General features: G+C 39.0%; 1 protein-coding gene across 13 annotated transcripts in view; it reads right to left on the reverse strand.

Moving 5' to 3' along the window:
* BAZ2B (bromodomain adjacent to zinc finger domain 2B) overlaps positions 1-20,848 on the reverse strand; it is a 69,364-nt gene that overhangs the window by 34,112 nt on the left and 14,404 nt on the right. For 7 of the 13 annotated variants that reach the window (XM_066190532.1, XM_066190528.1, XM_066190523.1 and 4 more), the window contains 9 exons: positions 16,051-16,212; positions 15,478-15,671; positions 12,507-12,716; positions 11,436-11,834; positions 8,606-9,215; positions 7,145-7,441; positions 4,767-4,827; positions 4,179-4,287; positions 3,811-3,912 (listed from right to left, as the gene is read on the reverse strand). In XM_066190532.1, the coding sequence (XP_066046629.1) occupies positions 3,811-3,912; positions 4,179-4,287; positions 4,767-4,827; positions 7,145-7,441; positions 8,606-9,215; positions 11,436-11,834; positions 12,507-12,716; positions 15,478-15,671; positions 16,051-16,212 (2,144 nt within the window). The remainder of the gene's footprint in view (positions 1-3,810; positions 3,913-4,178; positions 4,288-4,766; positions 4,828-7,144; positions 7,442-8,605; positions 9,216-11,435; positions 11,835-12,506; positions 12,717-15,477; positions 15,672-16,050; positions 16,213-20,848) is intronic. The other 6 variants (XM_066190530.1, XM_066190529.1, XM_066190527.1 and 3 more) reach the window with 3 other exon arrangements.

Genomic DNA, 20,848 nt, shown 5'->3' on the forward strand with positions numbered 1-20,848 from the left:
TGAACACCAGTATTTCAAAATTTTAATATCTTCTACCATTTCACCAAGCTTTTGAGAAAGGCAGGGGAAAAACCAGCAAGCTAAGCATCCTTCAGGACTTCTTCATAACTTGCCTTAAAAATGTTTGTAAAAAATTTTGAAAATGTCTGCTAAAGCAAGAAGGAAAGTTGGTAACTTAAAAATCCCCCTAAATACCAGTTCAGGAAAAATACATTTAGAATGCTTTAGTTTTCACATTTCCATGTACATAAACCCTAAAATCCAATTTACTGTACCACAAAATAAATGATTTTTGCTTATTTTGGTAATTTGTCTTTTAATTATTTCTGCTCATTCTTCACAGTCACAAAGGTTCTGCATAACTTCAGCAAAAGAAATGGCAGTCTGTTAACGAGACATTCGGTTTTCAAAGGAGTTATCAGCGTCTGCAAAGACGCTTTTCTAAAGGCCGAATCATTCCCAGCTAAGGACCACCCCCAGAGCACAAGACACACTTGGTTTGCACACATTCCAAAGGGCTTTGCTATTAATTATGTTCTGAAAATGCACAGTTCAGAACCAAGACCCCATCATTAGTGTGTACCACATCAGCATGCAGCACCCCAAGACTTTTTAATCCAAGATATTCACCTTTACCACTTGACTAGAAGTTAACTCTCTAACTGTCTTGAAGAGTACTACCTAAGTGTCACTTTGGTTTCTCTGCCTAGTACTTCAGCTGCAGTTTATCACAGGTTCAGTTTATCGAGGTAGGTTTAATACCTGTACGTACTACCTACACCAGCTTCCAACCTAGAAAACCTAGTCTCATAAAATGTACGTTCCGGGGGAGGCAAAACAGGAATCGAAGAGAAGGGGGAGAAGCAGCCATAGTTCACAGAGCACAGACGCACCTTAGAACAGCAAGGCGATTGCTCTTGCCCTGTATTTGTATTCTGTGCAGTTAACGATACTAACGATAACAAATACGCATCGCAGAGAAGTACGAGGTCTACCAGGTCGTTAGGACCAGAGACCACGCTGGGTGTTACATTTTCCTAATGCTGCCTAAAGAGAAACCAGCGGCCATCAAAGGAAGGCAATAAGCACAAGGAGCAGGTGCTTCAAGGGACGGGAGAAGACAGAATGTCCTGTCAAAGGGCACTGCGGATACACACGTTTTCCAAGTTTAGGAGAGGACAAAACAAAAATAGTCCAGAACAAAGGCATGAAGGGTTAAGCAAGAGTTGATTGACCATCTATATTTTGTGCTCAAGCAACTTTTAAAATCTAACTCAAAATAGATTTCTATTAAAGGAACGTACAGGCTGATACTCTGGGTTTTTGACATTTCGAAGATAAAACACAGGGGTTGTGCCCTAACATAAGAAAATCACAGGCTTCCATAAAACTGAAGCTTTGCCACTCCAACATTAGAGAAAAAATAGGAGTAACATTGTGAAATGTTGCGGTTTATTGTTCAAACTAATCAAAATAACTTTATTCAATTTCTGACATTCAAGCAGGATATTTGCCAAAACGACACCAGACAACTATGCATGAAAGCAGAATCAAGTTCCAATCCTGTTAATCAAGCCAATGAACAAAACCACAGGCACTTTGCAAGAAGCAAAAATCCACTTAGATTTCTGATTAGATTTGTGGGGAAAAGTTAACAACACAGCTTTCCAAACTGAATTGCAGAACTCAGCATAGGACAGAGTACACAGTACCTAAACTCAGGAGGACCCATGTTTATTCCATCACCCCAAATCACTTTCATACTAGTCTTTCCAAATAAATCCCAGCAGTTTAAAGCTTCCAGGTCCAGTCACTGAGTTTTCACATTTGCCAAACTTCAACCATTCTTGTAGTCCCACTCCTTTGTGGCCCACTTCTGCAGATATGCTTCTGTTACCGCATTCAAACACTGCTTTGAATAACCTCCAATATTTGGTGGTTTGCGTCCCACAAGACAGAAACACAGGCACCAACAGAAGCGGGTAATCCACGTATGTTTGGCTCGCTATAGGTAAATCTTTAATAACACTGATTTAGCCTTAAGATAATTTTATTCACTTCCTGTTTCACCTTAGAGCTGTGTGAAACTTAGCCCAGCACATGTTGCATGTCTCAAAAGATATATACAGAAATATATAACGAAGGAAGGGATAAATAATCACTAAGGGCTATACAGAATAATCAAAATTATCACAAAAGCAGAAAATAAATTGCTGGAATTACCTCCAGACATCCATGAAGATATGATTATCATGTATTATTTTGAACCTGGATGATTCAAAAAACTTTAGTAAAGAGGGTGCAAACTCTTTTTATGAAGTATCAGTATCACACACTGTTACACTAGGCAATATTATCAGCCTGAGTGTAGCTCCACTGTTCTGTAACTTCTCATTCACACATAAAATGTAAACACATCTTAGCACATCTGACACAGCTGCCCTCTTTTTCTAATAGGAAAACTTCTCCTTTGTGTACCCAAGTCTCAGTGGAACCCATCAAAAACCACATCAGTACAAATTCTGTGATGGTATGCACAGCAAACTAATGTTCACACTGCGAGTCTTGCCTATAGAAATCTGCCCCTCATGCTGCCTTCATTCTCAAATTCAACAGATCACAGGGCAAACGACAAATCAACTAAAGGGAGAAGACAGATATAACTAAAGAAGGGGACAAGACTAAAGAAGTAATACAGGCAAAGACACAAAGAAGGGAACAGGGCAAAAAGAGAGCAGATACCCTGCCATTACCTTACATCCCAGTAAAATGAATTCTTTCATCAAGACATGCTGGTACATAACGAAGCTCGTAACTACAGGAACTTGGAACTGTTGAAGGCCAAACATGAAGCAAGTACAGCAATGCTTTAGCCTGTAGGCCAGGAAGCGCCACCTAGAAGTAGCTGCTGACCACGAATTCAGCCTTGAATGCTTCCAAATCTATACCATGCAAACATTACATCTTTCTACAAGGTATTACAAGAACATAAGGCTTAACTCGAGCCCAAACGCGAGACTGTTGAGAGCTAGTAACATGTTCCGAACACTCATCCTTTAAAGAAGCAAATACCTGCACTGAGAGAAGTACAGAAATTCTTGTGCACATCCTGGAGAAACGGCAACACGGCCAAAATACAGTAACGGTAACACAGCGTTGCACAAACACAGTAACAATTTACTTAAAATTTTGGTTTTACTTATCCTGATGTGATTTATCTACACACTGTCCAACAATTTTACCACTGTAAAGCATGACTGGCATAGTTCTGCATCCCCCTCTGTAGAAGTGTCACACTTCACAATGCTCAGACAAGTATTCCTGATACAGGGGACACTTGCATATAAAAACATGCAATTTACACATATATATATAAACACACACATACACACGTACATGTATTATGCACAGGAACACACTAACAGAGCGGGATTTAACATCTACACAAAAATTACTATTGATATGAGGCAGTATACAATAAAAGAAGAAACAAAGTTAAGTCAGAAATACCTGAATACTAAGACAAAATACATAGATCCAAGTTTTCAGACCAAACCAAGCCAGACTCAGAGCTGACCATTAAAGCAGCCTCCAAACAAAGCCACTGAAGGTGGTTCTCAACACAGCTGAGGATCAAGCTCTGTCCACATCTCTAACTACTGTTAAGAACACGTGCAGCTTTTAGAAACAGGTAAAAATAGGTTTTTAGCTAAAAACAGGTAATGCTTCAGATCGTAGCAGAAATTATTTCACCTAAACTTAAGTTAATGCTCCTTGGAACAAAAACTTTACTTTTTAAAAAATGGATACCTGCGGTCCATCTCTGGCTTCATAGAAGTCACCCACTCCTATTTTTGCACTGAAGCTGAAATTGTCCCTTGAGATATCCATTATTCCATTTCTGCTGAGATACTGAAAAAATCACATATTTTTCCACTTCAGCTTGTAAATAATTACAACCCAGCTTTGATGTACAGCTAACTTTGTGAGTGTAACGTTTTGCATATTCTGTCAAAGGGATACGCATTTATAAGACATCAAATCAGTAACAGACTGAGATACATTACACCTCACATCACAGAAAACAAGTATCTCTACTGGAGAAAAGAAAAATTATGTATTTTAACTGCAAGCATGCGTACTACCACTAGAACACAGAAGTTAAAAAATTAATGTACCTTTACTACATCAGGATACTGTCTCAGCTTCTTTCCACAAGGTGCAAAATATGCTACTTCTCCTTGAAGACGACCACCAAAGTTTCTTATTCGGGTTTCTCTTTGCCAGCTAGAGTAATATGAAATAGTTGCATACAACAATACACTTTTTAAAAAACAAGTATTTTGTGTCAATTCAAGAATTCTACAAAAAAAAGGAAGAGGAAAATGTGACTAGAGTATCATAAATCAAACTGTCCAAACTGACTAAGTACACCAATTTATTTCTATCAAGCGACTTACACACTACCAGATTTTAAACAGCTCAGAGCTATGCTTTAGGGAGTTATTTGGAGTCTTTACCAGTTCAGATCATCAAGAATAATTTCCAAAGCAAAACAGCTAAGAGACGGGTCGTGTTTGCCAAAGAGCAAATTTAATGCACATGAAATATGCTGACACTTTTTAAAGAGATCCACCGTCCCTGGGAATCGGAAATCTAAATTGCTGAAGCCCTTTCCTTTTTATTCAGTCTCCACATTTTTAAACTCATTTCTTTACCAAGGGATTGTCTCCCTTTAAGGAAAGCCAGGTATATAGGTAACATACCCATAATCGAGAGGAACACGCAGCTCCCGTTCATCTGCAACTCTTCGTCTTTTTGAAATACCTAGAACAGAATCTCTGATTAATACCGAACAGAATTTACAAAAGAAATCATGTTCCTAAAATGTGCATTTTATGTTCCTATCCCCAGAACAAGAGAATTGTTTTTTCATTCTCGCCATTATGTACCTCAGTTACCAAGAAAACTAATGTAAGTGTTGTCCTTCTAAAATACATTTTCCTCTAAGTTTCCTGTAACCTCATCCTCTGGAACTGTAAACAGAACACCTAACTATCCCACGCCTATCTGCTTGTCCTGTTTAGTGCTTTCAAATATTGCCAGTTTAATTCCTTGCACGCCTGTTTCTCTAGACAAGACCATATGTAATTGTTTTCAGTAAAGAAGATGCAAACAAAAGCACATTTTACTTTAAAGATCCATATTCTAATAGGTTTAGTCTTCCAAGAACACTGTCTACAGAATGCAGTCAAATGCCAAATGAAGAGAATTTTCAGAACTACTTCAGCTTTTCCCACTCCACACAGGTGTTGTGTTTGGCGCTTGTCAAGCAACTGACACCGACAGCAGCCCAGAGACAACGGCCAAACGTGGGGTCTCCAGGGTGAAGGGCTTTCCTGCGCCTCGCGGACACCCGCAGGACAGGAACTGAGCACGCAGAGCAGCTTTTGGGAGATGCACTCCTCAAAAAGGTAGTGTGGACCTTCTGCCAAGAATGTGACACATCTCTTCCCTGGGAACAGGCGGCAGTGAGGGCCATTCATCACCAGGCTGACCCCTGGCACTCGCTCCAGCCTCTCCCGGCAGCACAGCACCTGCTGCCAAGGGAGCTGCCAGCAGCTCCTTCCACATCTGAGGAGCCCCCTAGAAAAAGCGCTGCGGAAATGCCTGTGCTCAAATCCCAAAATTCACACACAGGTCTGCACTCTTAACCTAACACAAATGACTACTGCATTAGTTTGAATGGTCAAAGGGCAGGGAGGGGGGCTGCTTTTCCAAATGCAAGTGAAGTGGAAAGTGCAAAACAGACACAGATAAGAGACCACAAGACCCCTCCTGTGACTGACCAACTCCAGGCAAAACGCTCACAGAGGCGTTTTTCTAGTATTATGTTGATTCTTATTAGGCCATTTTTAGGTGTAGTATTATTATACATAAGGCAAGGACGTAAAACTTATTTATTCTACTTCCTACTACTATAAACAGAAAAATCTGCTATCAGACCTCTCAAAGCACCACAAGTCAACATAGGTCCCTGAGAAAAACATTATTTCTTTAATTTACCCATTTGGATCACTCCTAATCCATATGAAATCTTTTATAAACTGTATAGTTAACAAGCCTGTTTCTGGGATAAATATTAGGTAGATCACATTACACTGCTCCAAAGCTAATGCCCTTGTGTGACATGGAATGAAGCACCTATTCCACTTAATCCAAATGTAAAAAACAATTTATAAGCAGATGTCCCCATTTAAAAATCTGCTTATATGCACGTTAATAAACATCAAGTCCTTAATTCCAAGTAGGAAATATGTGCTTTCATTTCATTGTTACCATGCAAATTAAGAAGTGTGACTTCCAAAAATGCATTCTTTACTGTAGCCATAGTAATTACTAAATGTTGCCAAATAAGTCACCAAATTATGGATTATAGGCACTATATAATATCAGGCAAATGCTAAATGTACTTTCCAAGAACACTTTAAAAATAAATTCTTGCGCATAATCCATAAATTCTGAGAATTTTGAAAGAATTATTGGAAAATTATATTCTAACAAAATATGGTCACAAAGTTTGTCAAGGAAGGGGCAAAAATTGAAGATTCAGTACACAAACTAGAATGTACAGAAATCAGAAGTAAGAATAACCACTTCAGAATAAAACGGAGAATTCCCAAGACTTAATAACGAAGAGTTTTAATGTAATAAATATAAACTCTGGATATTTATTTCTATCTTCTCTCAAATAATTACACGAGTTAAAATGTCCCAGTCTAAGTGTAATGTTCTAGTCTGGAGAACTTGCAATGTGGCTAACAGATCTTAATGACTGCTTTAAACAGTGAAAAGATCAGAGTCACCCAGCAGCCAAAGTCAGCAGGGATGTCAAAAGACACCTGGTCCAGCATCCCTTGGGAAAGGAAGCCTTGCCGAGATGACCTCGCACCCTGACCAACGGGCATCTGAAAACCTCAAGTGAGGAGGACTCTGCGCGGCTGCCCAGTGAAGCACTATTCCTAGGGCAAAAACCTCCTTGAGCCGTCATTTGATACCAGCACCTGGACTATCTTTGCAACTACTTCTACAACACGTGGCCCCCAGCTATCACATGGTGGCGTAACAGAAGAGAGCGAGATACCACAGTGTGTACTTGGTGTGAGGGTGGGGGCTCCCGTCCCGAGGAACACTGCAGGCTGGGACTCAGGACATAAGGCCGCTGGTGCTGAGCTCGACGTCTTTGCTACTTGGAGATTAAGCGGGGTGGAGTGAGCTGTAAGACCGCTGGAAGAGCTCTTCACAGAGGATGCAGTTTTATTCAGTTTCAGCGGGGTTTTTTCTCCCTCAGTGTCGGTATCCGATTCATCTTGGTCTTTATCATCCTCATCATCCTCCTCCTCGGACCCTTCTGTATCTGACTCAGAATTACTGTCAGACTCTGTTTAAAGAAAGTGTGGCAAAAGGCTCATTATGTCTTGGAAAATACTGGCAAGTACATTAAAGTTCTAACACTTGCAAAGTCTTTTCTCTTATTATATATGCTCTTTTAACAGCATCTCTTGAGTATAAATAGGAGGTTCTAATTAATTACCTTAACTTTAAAATGACTACAAATATACCAGCATTAAGTAATTCTACACGGTAACACACCATTCTTTTGAATGGGAACGAGATGAGTGACAAAAGCTGCAGTATTTCAAGACTGTTTACCCAAAATGAGCTACAGCTAAATCACCCCATTAGCCCGGCAGCAGCCGGGCATTGCCCCAGGAAGGGCATTTCACAGGTGTGAATTCCACCAGAAAACAACAGAACCAGACACGGACTGAAAGGGGTCAGAATCGAAAATACGGCGATCTGGGCAAAGGAAGAGTAAGGCACAAGGACAGCCAGGGTAAGGGACTAAAGGTGAGATACAATCCTGAGATAAAACGATTAGCAAAGAGTGTGTGGATGAGAGGGGGAAGAGAATGATGAAGGGGGGGGCCGGACATAAGGGATATCAGCACACGGGACAAAGCAGTGACTGTGAATCCAGTCAACTCCTTAAAACAGGCCTTGTCATTCCAAATTGCATAGCCTGGTCTGCAGCCCTTAAAACCGTCCAATTACTTGCTCATGGGCTACTGTAGTCCTGAATGAGGCACAGAAACACACCCTTCTTGCCACTCCTGAAAATTTGAAGGCCCTTGTTTAGCCCCTCTTTGGTTAGGAAACCTGTCTGCAGCTGGTCTCTGTCTGCCAGAGTCATTAACCATGGATCAGCCTTAACGTCAATGCCTTCCTAAGCACTTTGTCACACCAAGCTGCAGGCTGGGTGACTAACGTGGAAGGCAGGTCTCTGACAGCCTTTCCAAAGTGCTAAGGAGCCACCTTACAAGGACAGCTGACTAAGTATCAGAACACCCCAAGCAAGATTTTTGGACATGACACAATGGAGAATGGGGACACATGTGCTAATTTCCAGGATACAGGTAGGGCACTGTGTGGGCCGTGCTGGCCCAGTACTTCTTGCCCCTATTTTAAAATATGGTGGGAAATGCAGGTTTTCAAAATGCAAAAAATTAAGTTTCTGCTTTTCCTATTAAAAAGGTTAAACCACCTGATTGGCTATCATCAGAATCATCTTCTTCATCGTCCTCATCTTCATCTTCATCATCGTCGTCATCATCATTTGAGTCGTCAGAGTCTTTACTGCTGGGGGCATCTGAGTCTACCCCTCTGAACTGCTCCACCACCAGTTTTGCAGAATGAAGGCGGTGTTGTGGTTTTACTGCATTTACTGCATTATTGCTGACTGCTTTATCCTTTCCTGAACCAGGTAACACAGGAGAGGTAGAGGGCATTACAGCTGTCCGGTTACCAGTTGTCTTTTTCGCACACGCACTCAAGTTTATTGGCAAAGAAAAGGGGGCGCTACTAGAAACGGCTACGCTTTCACTGATCTTGGTCTGGGGTTTCGCTTTCGTAGTGAGCGCGAGAGGAGCCTCCTGGATGACGCTCTGAATAACTCCATTGGGTTGGTGATTACCTAAAAGTGCATTTGTCAGGAATGGGTTAGAATGGTTGTTTTCCAAGGATGTGAGTTTTTGATGAGCTGGTGAACTAGATGTTGGTTTGGGGCTTGACAAAGCTGCAATAACCTTCTTCAGGCTCTTAGACGATTCCTGTTTCTTTAGCTGCGCTGCTGGGAATGTCTGTTTATACTGTTCCTAAAGAAATAAGAAGACAGAGGAATAAAACGGGAGGTGTTTATTTGGCTTTCTTTGGTATTCAGGCAGGTGAGCTCTAGGAAATTTTAAACATCTGCTAAGCCATTTTCAGAAAGTCAAAAGCAGATACTAGGCACAACAGAAGAGATAAGTAACCACTAGTTACGCAAGTCTTGCATGACTTTTTCACTGTAAATCAAGTAGGAAAAGATCAATTGAACTCAAGATGAAGTTGATTCAAATTATGCAGGGAAACTTTCTCACCTGCTACAATGCTCTAGACAGAGACTTTCATAAAGTTATCAATCATTATGAAAAAGGACACTTTTAGAAAGATACTACTCTTGTGTACCAGCACAGGAAAACCTCTTCTTATTACTTAATTGAGCATATAAAAATCCCATGAGGGAAAGTACAGGTACCTTTAAGAATTCGTTCACTTTAAAGCACAAGACAAATACAACACACTAATGGCCACAACACTAGAAAACCAACAGAGGACTCTTGATGTAGAAAAATTTTATTTTTAAAAATGAGGGAAAAGGTGTTACTCAGAAATGTTGTGAAACGTTAATTGTTTAACTGAAAGAGAAGTACTTGAAATTCTTCACGTGAAACTTAGTAATAGCTTAGAAACACGTCAAGCTTGCAGTGTCTTTAGTCTGAAGACTCTTCCAAAGAAAAAAGACCACATCATCTTCAATAGAAAATATAAAAAATGGATAAAGATGGTATGGTTTAAAACCAACTTTCAGAAACTTAGGACAAACACAATACATCCTCGGAAGTTACTACCATTTATGACTGAATATGAAATTATGAAGATCTCTAAAATAAATATTCACACAGTGCATACCTCCAGTAAAAGTTTTAGAGAATTACTGAATGTGTGATCTATCACCAGCTAAAGACTCGTAACCTAAATTTGAAAACAGAAGCCTCTTTCAATAGCAAAGATAGATGTTCTCATAACTATAATTTATTTAGCTACTCCTGGTAAGTGACAAGCTTATTTGAATTTTACCAACTAACAGGAAATTGGAAACGAAAACCAGTTTATGTCTTCTAGTCTAGCAATAAAAGTCAAGTCCTCACTGAGGGCCGGTGTGTTAGCTGTGAATCAGAACTGAGTTTACTACTCCCAAATACTACTTAAAACAAAATTTGAAATAAAATAATAACAATAACAATAATATTAATAATTATAATAATGATAATAATAATCATAATAATTGCCTTGGTAAATGTACTTTTTAATATATTAATTTTTGCATATAGCCGAAGCCTCAGTGTTTGTAAAATGCCAGATTTTTATTCTTTTCCAATCCCCATTCAAATCTCACTGAATAGAATATTCATCAGCAGTCACTTTAATCACTATGAACAAAATAAACAAACTGAGGATTTAAAAGTTTTGGGAGCTGCAGAAGCGTTAAGACAGACATATAAACTTATTGAACAGTCCTGACCAGTAAAAAGGAAGATAAACTGAGGGAGGGGTCCAGGCCCTGGCACAGGTGCCCAGAGCAGCGGTGGCTGCCCCTGGATCCCTGGCAGTGCCCAAGGCCAGGCTGGACACTGGGGCTGGAGCAGCCTGGGACAGTGGAAGTGTCCCTGCCATGGCAGGGGGCAGGACAGGGTAGAGCTTTAAGGCTCCTTCCAACCCAGGCCACTCCTTGGTTCTAAAAAACTATGGAAACGGCCACACTGAGTTCTTACAGCTATCAGTGCACAAGTATCTGTCTTTAAAGAGCAAACAAAATCCAACACACATTGAGCATTTTTTTTAATGGCGTTCAGCTTCTTTAAAATCACGCTTAAAATAGGTGATTTCGATTACTTTGACTTGAAACTATCCAACTTGCAAGAAAGTGAAGCCATGCTTACATACTAGATATGTGAAGAATTCAATCAGCATTTTGACTGAACCAAGAAGCACAGAAAAAATATCCAGACCACACAATTTACCCACAAGTACTTTCCTTATATTGATACTGATTTCAGATCCACATTGTCCTTAAGAGATGCATGACCCACGCAATCTAGTTCATTTACACCATTCAGAAACCCAGATCAAATCTAAAAACACAAACTCCCGTGATTACGGAAATATATATACTTATAATTTTAATACACTACATTTAAAAGAGCTTGATGGCACAATGTTACATCCTTTTAAACAGATGACACAGGTTACAAACAATCAAAAACTTCACTCACCCGTTTAGATCTAACATCGCTGGTCAAAGTGATAGATTCTTCAGAGGTATTTTTATTCCCTGCTTTGAGTAGATCAGGGGAAGGAACTACGAGTTTTAAATAGGTCTCCTTTTTGGCTTCATGTACCAAAGACAAAGGTTTCACACTAGGAACCAATCCTGTAGACTGTATTACACTTGTGTGTTTGTTCACAGATTCCTCCTTTGCCTGAGAGCTTTGAAAAATAAACGGAAGCTGCTGTGACAAAACCTGAGGCTGCTTCTGCTGGGACTGGAATGATGAGTGAGTCTGGGAATCAGACACAAGAGGTATCTGCTGGTGTGTTCTTTTTTCTTGAGACTTTTCCTGTGACTTCTGTCCATCGCTTTTCATTTCTGTTACACCACTATGCATTAGCACCTGCAAAATATTTATTTTTGATTGTTCATTATGTATGTTAAAGATCCTTTTAGAAAGGCTAAACATATGATCAGCCTCCATTAATTACAATGAGGATGAACAATAATAATTTTTTAATCAGTCTCGTAATATATTTATCGTTCATTTTTGGTTTTTTCCCCCAGACAGTTTCAGCATGTGACAACAACATTTACTAGAGAAGGAGTATTAAACCATGGTTGTTCCTAAATGTATTTCTGATGGTAAACCTACCAGGATCCCAAGGGTTCCAGTCTTGCTGCTCTACTACTAGGGAAAAGTAGCCACTCTACTAGGAAAAAAAGCAACTGCCAAAGCAATATCCACAACGACTTATTTTCAATTCACTACCTGCACACAGTATTAACTTCTTTGTATTTCCTACTTTGTAACAAAAATAACAGTCTACCAACTGTAAACTCCTAGCCTGTAAAGAACAGCCTTACACAGACATGCATGCACACAGAAGAATCAAAAAACCCCTCCCAGAAACCCCACAAACAGAAAACCCTGAAGCAAACCTAAAAAAAAATATTCTTAGCATCTATTACGTGCAGTTAAATAACTGTTGACTGTTCACGGACGCGAGTAGGTCAACTTGTCGCAAACAGCTTGCAGCAACAGGACTGTGGGCAGCAGAGTGAGGTGTCATACCTTGTTCTTGTTTTTGTGATGTGCTTCATTTTCAGAATCAGATTCATCATCTTCACTCTCCTCAGCACTCTGGTCCTCCTCCTCCTCCTCCTCATCCTCCTCTAGGTCATCAGAGTCACTACTACTTACACCTTCGCTTGAGGTGTCTGAAGAGGAGCCCGAGTCACTGTCGCTGTTACTAGAGCTCTCCACTGCTTTTTTCCTGGGCTTCTGCCGGGAAGATGAATTCTCTGTTACTGCTTCAGTTTTAGCCTGTTATATAATCTTGTTACTACACATAATCTTTGAAACAAAGGGAACTGAGACTTTGGAATAAAGTGATCTGCAATGCTTAAAGAGAAAGTGCTTCACAAGATGACGAACATTAAAAACTGCTCACAAAATTCCACTGAAGTCTTTTTCTGACTGATGCTGACATCACTACATAAGAAAGCAATGCCGAATTTAGGCCTAGAACGTTGACCACGAATTCGGATCCAGTAAACCTCCGCAGAATGTGCCGACTCCAAAAAAATTCACACCCAAAACTTGTATTGCAAATTAGCGCAGAAAGAACAGCAAATACTAGGTTTATCAAAGCTTCAGTGACACGCTCATTTAACTACTTTCACAGTATGAGCTCTACAGCAATGTACAGTTTTGAGGACTGAAAAGAAGATGTTCATCAAATTGCTTCTGGAATTTGCTTCTGAAAAATGGACCAAAATCTGCTGAAACACTCTGACAACTACATCATATTGAAAGTAACCTTTCTGATCTTCACCAACTGTAAAAACAGTTTGATATCAGCTTTTCCTTTTTCTTTTCTTTCCTAAAACTAAATAAATATCTTTAACCATTTAATAAATAAATAAAATAAATAAATAAATAAATAAATATTTTAACCACATTAATAAATATTTTAACCATTAGATACCATCCTCAAAAAGAAATTCCAACTAAGGAGATGACTGAAGAAATCAAAAGATGAATACTAAAAAAACTAAAACCCTAAAGAAAAGAACTTTTAGAGAAGTCTATTACAATGTTTTAAAATAAGACATGCTTTTAAGAAGAGGCAAGTGTTACACTTTGAAATTTAAAAGCATAGCATCGCTTGTACAAAGCCCAGCTCTAATAATCATAATCATCCTCACGCTGGAGCTCTCAGAGTAATTTCTGTGTTTTGACACAAAAGGTTGTTCGAATCATTACAATGACAAATACCAATTACTTCAAAAAAAGTTTCAGAGGAAAAGAAGTTATGAATGAACATCAGCATATCAAGTGAGATTAGGAACAACAAACTCCATTTCAGTATAAAAAAATTTACTCTAGAAACTTAGAAAACTGACACCCTGACATTTATCTGCATGAGACAGAGGGCGTAGAAGTTCAGAAACAGAACACAATGTTCTTAAGAAAGGTACTTGCACGTTGAATCCAATCTTTTACAGCACCTCAGTATTTAGTCACGTAAAACTGGAGTTTGAAATTAGTGCCTGCGTCAAGGAATCTATCAACAGTACCCAATTTATACTTAAAGAGGAAAGGTAACACAAAGGAGAAGACAGCAATGATGACAAACATCCTGACAGAAATTGGGGGGGGGGGGGGGACACCAAAACACCAAACCAACCAACCAAGCAAAAACACAAACAAACAAACAAACGGCAAAAAGAGATCAAATTTTCTGGATAAAGCAGAGCCAGAAAGTACCTTTTTGGAAGGTATTTAGAGATATTAAAAGAGAAATTTGTTTGGGAGTCTGCCTAACGGTAGTAATAGTCAGAAATACAGAAACACCACCTGGAAAAAGCTTTACCTCTGCTGTGCGCCACAGAAAGAAAGCTAAATTTTGCATGCAGATATCCAGGACAAAACCATAATTTTAGAAAGAGCCATTTTTAGTATTTAAGCCTGAAAAAAGTCAAAGATTTCCCAAATACCTTTAACTAGCTTAATACTTTCAAAAGCTGTCAACTGTTGAGCAAGAAGAATGTTTTGAGGGAAAATATTCTTAATAATTTCCCTGGTATCACTACAAAATTGTAAGTAACCATTTCAGTGCTAACACCTATTTTTATGCAGATACATCAAGCACCAGCTGTCCTTTGAAAAAGCCAATCTCTCACATTTAATCATTGAGATTTGGCAGTTGAATGTAGCTGAGTAACAGAAAGAAAGCAAGAAGCCCAATTCACCCACAGAACAAAAATAAATAAATATAAAGAAAGAAAAAGATTTTAGCCTGGATGGCTATCAGTAGAGAATTACTCCCTTAGCTTCTATGCTGACAGTAATCACCATCCAGTACACCATTTTCTCTATTTTATTTAAATAGTTTTGATTCCAAGAGTAGCAAAGTTCTTCATAGTGCTTAGGTCAGTATAATAACGTTTAGTAACTCACTGAGACTACTCATGTCTTTCATGTTAGATGGCAAAGATTATTGCTGAAACACAACAGTTAATAATAGTTCTTTCTTCTGGTACGTAGGAAATGACTTCCAGAAAAGCATCTTTAACATCTAAAAATTTTCTTTTTGTTTTCATAATATACATGAAAACCTAATTAAATTCACAGAAATAACTGATAATGTTATAACTGTAATACCAATTTATGTATAGATATATACTGTAATAGAATAGTATCAACTACTGGTGTTAAAAACACACTTTTTAAAAAATAAGATAAATAAAACAAGGTGTTAGACACAGCTATTAACTTATTGACTAGTGAAATTAGCACTAATAGTAACTTTTGGTTCACAAGTATGTCAAAAAACGCCCAAACAATCAAAAATTTCAAAAGCCAATACACACAAAAGATTGTACCCTACAGAGACAAGGGTACAGATCTCGCTATAATAAATCAGAAGAACCCAAAACACTTTGTACTTGGAAAGAAAACTTAAAAATGCTCCTGTGTGCAGAACACTTATCATGCCAAATTTTTTGTCTGAATCTTCAGTTTCTTTCTGTGTATTTACCTTGTCCTTGATTTTGTCAGCCCTGGTGTCCAAAAGCTGAACTTTGCTTTGCTCCTGGTTGTACTTGCGTCCCCCAGCTCCTGAGGTTACCGTTTTCACTGGTCCTGCCAATGGTGCAATGCTAGTGGAGAGCATGGACGTGCTGAGAGCCGAGACTGCAGTGGTACTGTTGCCATTCAGTGATCCATTTATACCTAAAGATGACAGATTTACAACGTGACATCTAAAATAAATCTCAAGCAACAGATAATTTCCTTCAGATGCCCCAGTCACACTAACATTTCACAGACACGTAACAAGATCCTTGACTACTCACAAGTTACTTGCCACATGTACTAAAATTTGTCATCAAAGTGTCGCTCTGATTTGGAGTTATTTTAGTTTAATCACACAGAGGACCCATGATTTGAAGGCCAAACACATACTTGGTATGTAACATCCTTACTTAGCAGAACCAATTTTTATAGAACTCTTTAGGAATGGGAAGAATGAGGAAAGTAAAGCCCAAATTCCACATTTTTCTGCATGTGCAGAAGTTCAATATGATTATTTCCTGACAACTTCAGCCATTACCTTTGTCTGTATTGCTCCGACTACTTTTTCCTGTAGCTCTTGAGTGGAATGAAGCAGAATCATGATTCTGTGCAGGAGGAGCAAACAGTGTGGGAATTCCCAACAGTGGTGGGAAAAAAGCTGCACCAGGACGAGAGTGCGTGTCTGCTGTTCGCCACCATTCTGAAAAGCAAAGGAAATAAAAACAAACTTCAGTTTTTCTAATACTATATTTAAGTATCTCAGTAAGCATATCGCTGTGTGCAATCCAGAGCAGATTTACTAAATCTAGAAGCGAGAACAAAACATTTAGGAACTTCTCAATGACAGACATTTCCTGCAGCAACTCTTGGTCTTAAGTCATTAAAGCCTTTCTGATAGATTGCAATGCAGTTCTATTTAAATGCATTCTGAAAATTAATACTTAACAGAAAGCTGTATAACACTGATCACCCCCAAATGAAACTGCTAGTCTTACAGACTAAATCAGTATCACAGATCACCCTTAAACATTATCTCAGCGCTCTTCCTCCATCAGAACTACGAAGTAACACAACAGCTTTCAGTCAACTCTGCAATCTGAGCCTCGCAATACTCCAAAGCCTCCACCACAAAACCACATCTGAAGCTGCTCCCCATGAAAAGACCTCTTAAATAGAGGAACTGCTAGCTACCTAATGGTAACTCTACAGCCACTGCGAGAGGTTTCTATCCTTGAGTTTGACGCTCCATTGCAAAAATGCAGCCTCTATTTTATTTCCTGAAACAACTCCATTCAAATGACCTAGTTTCAACTGGTGGTCCTGCTTCTAACTTCAGTATGAGTAATGCCATCTCTCAGACTGGGAGCTGGGCAGACAAGACGAAGATGAGACAGGACGAAGAGGTGTCCTGGTTCCAGCCAGGACTGGGTTAATTTTGCAGTGGCTGAGAGGCGGCATGGCCAGGACCCAAAGGTTATTCAAATAAATCCCAGATCATGGGCAGGGGAAAGATCCTCTGTTCCAGGGAGAAGGGCTCTCTTCCCAGCCGGCACATCGTGGCAGAGGCCAGGAATTGTCTGTTGTCGCAATGGGGGTTTTCCATTTGAACAGTTTGTTTCTTATACCCTCTGTCAGTACTGCTGCTCTTAGTACTTGTTTTCTCATCTCCTCTCTGTTTCCAGTAAATTGTTCTTATCTCGACCTGTGACCTCTGCCTTTTGTGCCTCCAATTTTCCTCTCCAGCCCTTTTCAAGGTGGTGGTGAGAGGCAGGGGAGAAGTGAGTGGCAATGTGGTCTCAGAGGGAGCACTAAAGCTAGATGAACCTGTAAAAATTACAGGTAAAATGTAAGCATAGCTGGAGCTTGTGCTTACCTTAAACGCTAAGGAGACTGAAGCTCATACAGAAAGGAAAACATGTGACAAGGAAAATGAACAGGGGAAGCGACCAAAAAAAAGTAAATAGAGAAGTTATTTGAGCCCCTACACACCTGGAAGGTTGGGGAAGGGCAGCACGGAAGAGAGCAGGCACAGTATAGCAAGTCAGCATGCATCCACAGGGTAGGACAAGGGAAGAATACAGAACAGCAAAGATGACAGACAAAAATCAAAGACCTAGAAATTCTGTAATCCTAGTAGAGGATATCTCATAGGAGTTTCAGAACCGAACTTCAGCTTTAGAAATAGCCTGAACACAAGTATGGAAAACCAATCATGGAATTCTGAGACTGTAAAAAGCATACGTAACCAGAAGAACAATATAGGCCCTAACGGAGAGAAAAAGCAGGAGAAGACTGACATCAAAGAACAATAAATTCATTTGTGCCATCCTTTAATATAAGGAGCATCATGTCAAAAAAGACAGCACGAGAAAGACCAAGCACGCCCTGCTTTCCAGGAGACTCCCATCATCAACAAAGGCCTCTGCACACTGACCATGCTTCTGGTGGACTTCTACACACAAACCACTGACTTGTTTGTTAATCCTACTTGTCCCTCTACATGTTTTAAATGTTATTACTGTGCCTGTGTATATAAGAAGCAACTCTGGAATGAGTTCCTGACTGCAGTAACTTACCCTATATCAGGTGTTAGGAATGCAAAGGCATTCACTAGGATTTTCATTTACTAGCAACTACAAGGCAACATAATGGGAATACTACATACACAGTGCAGGGAAATTCCTCTTACTGATTTCAGATTTCTGGTTCAGGTGTCTTTTTTTCCTTCCTCCAAGACAAGGAGGGTTTTGCACTTCATCGATGCCAACTGTTGCAGGTGATGCGTAGAGTATTTCTCTGAACTTCTGACATGAGTTTAAAAGCATCGTGTTTCGGGTCTACATTTGCTGAATTTAGTTCAAATGGCTTTAACACCACTTCGTAAATTATCACAAAAAAGACCCCAAAAACCAACCATAACTAACCCAAACCCCATTTGTGTATCTTCTTCCACAAAGCTTCTCTCTCACAGACCACAGTGGTGATTCTTAATCGTGCTGATGAGCAACACTGCCTTGCAAAGTTTCATAATACTTTGAGGACCTTCCAAGTTAAAAGAAGCTTTGAGATTGTTCAGCAACTTTCTTCATCATACAGGAAGTGCAGCGAACTGTGCACTATGCTACAAACTATTATGGCCTTGAAAAAAGACTAAGTGTGCTATCTAAGCCATTACCTGATGCATCTATGAAAGAGAAGACCTCCATTTTAGAATACGCATTTTCTTCTTTAAAAAACGCATTTTTATTTCTTCCATTTATATGGAAAAAATAAAACACAGACAAAAAATGGCAGAAGTCTTGTAATACTAAACTGAACTGTACTGACATTTCCCCTCTTTCTTATCTGATGAAAATACTAGCAGTCTGCTTAGCAATGAATTCTAGTATTCCCTTAATTTTCCTACTTTAGTGTTTGCTCTTCAAGTTACTAACTTACTTTATACATGCTCCACATAGCTAAATTTCATTCTAAATCTCACTCCTTAACATTCTTGGCTCACTTTCAAATAGGTTAAATATTTTTGAGCATGGTTTTTAAATTCTACTGACCACTGCACAGATAAATGATTGAAAGCATTATTCCAAAGGGCAACATACATTTCAGCAATGCTGGTATCTTAGCAACAAAGAATGGCTTCGTGCATTTATGTGCACATTTTTAAAACTGTCCTGGATATCATTAAGGAGAAACAGGGAACTCCAAAAAGACTGAAGATTTTTGCTTTGGCAAAAACAGCCTCTTGTCTGAGGAAGAGAAAAAAAACCAACCAAAACCCAACAAAACTGTTGTGTTTTGTAACTTAATAAAGTTAATGAACTTCCCTTTTTTGAAAATTAAACATTAAGGACCTTTCCAGATGTGACAGCATCAAAACAACATAGCTTAGAATGTTCAGCTTAGAAGAGTTTAGCACACTAGTATTATTGCCTTTCAGAAAGATAAAACACTGAATTACGGTTTTATTTACAGAAAAAGCGACTGATTTATATTCTTCCAAAGTTGTGACTGTTCTCATGAGGGTGAATGCAAACCTCCTTCCAGAGGCAATTTACTTTTCCAATGCACCTTCTTATTTTCAGCGATGGGGGAATAGGAAAAAAGCAACTAAAATATCTGTTTACTTGATTAGAACGCTTTAATTATTCAGGAACTAGTGCAAATTAACTCATCAGACTAACAGTATGTTATATATTCCACAATAGTTTCACACAGGTGCTTTTGTCGTTTTGACCTGGGAACATGCCAAAATAATTTACTTGTATTTTAATCTCCCTGGCGAAGAGTAAAGACTCCCAGTTCTAACTCGCCATGTGTCACGGGCACCTGACAAGAGTATGCAATCAAGTTTATTGCAGAGACTACTTAACAGACTGCTGAATGTTGCAAAGAAAATAAAGGGATGAATCGGGCTAAAAAGAACCTCTCTAATCTCATGCATTACCTTTTCTTAGTAAGAATAATTGCTTATTCCTAAAAAAGTATTTTATTAGATACTAGAAAAATACATTTTTAAATTAGAAGATAATTCAATTATCTGTTTGACAGACGTTGTTGGGGTTTTTTAAATACCACAGGAGTGAAGAACACCTCAGATTAGAACCGGCTAGTATATAATCTATCTTGGCTACTGAGTATCTTGTAAATTCAGGACACACTGTGGGTCATTCTAGGGAAAAGTGTCTTCAGCTGGCTGGCAGCATTAACACTTCTGTGGAACCTTTTCAGAGGGGATACAACAGCAACCACAGTGCACTCTGCTAGCAGAGAAACAGATGTACTCATAAATAAAACTGATGGGACAGTATTGATAGTAAACTACATTCCAGCTTGGTTTTGGGAAGACAAAGTGTCCCTGAAAAATTATGTATGTTCTTAAACATCAGATGCAGCCAGGAAAACAATCCAAACCTGAAAAAAAAATGAATGCTGGTAATTACTATCAGTTTTTTAACTATTAGCTATCAGACAGAAATGAAACTTTTTTAAAATAAAAGATGAGAACAGAATTTTTTAAAGGCCTTTAGTGAAGAACTATCTGTATTTTCTAATGAAGAATAAAACTGACAGTTTAGTACCTTTATTACATTATTCATCTGCTTCAGTCTTATGTATTTTGGCAGACCAATTTCATATCCTATAAATGTGCAGAACATTAACAGGAGATACAGAACTACATTATATAATATGTAGACAGGAAAAGCAGCAAGGAGAGGTAAATGAGTCACAGAAATCCTCAGGTCAGGCATGTACATTCACATGTAGCCATACGGAAATTAGCTCCTGATACATTCTAGGAACCACCACAGAAAACCATTTCAAGTGGCATGGGCTAA

This window comes from Chamaea fasciata, unplaced genomic scaffold (genome assembly GCF_029207755.1).
Source record: "Chamaea fasciata isolate MVZ Bird 193981 ecotype frontalis unplaced genomic scaffold, bChaFas1.0.hap1 SCAF_8, whole genome shotgun sequence".
Lineage (NCBI taxonomy): Eukaryota > Metazoa > Chordata > Aves > Passeriformes > Sylviidae > Chamaea > Chamaea fasciata.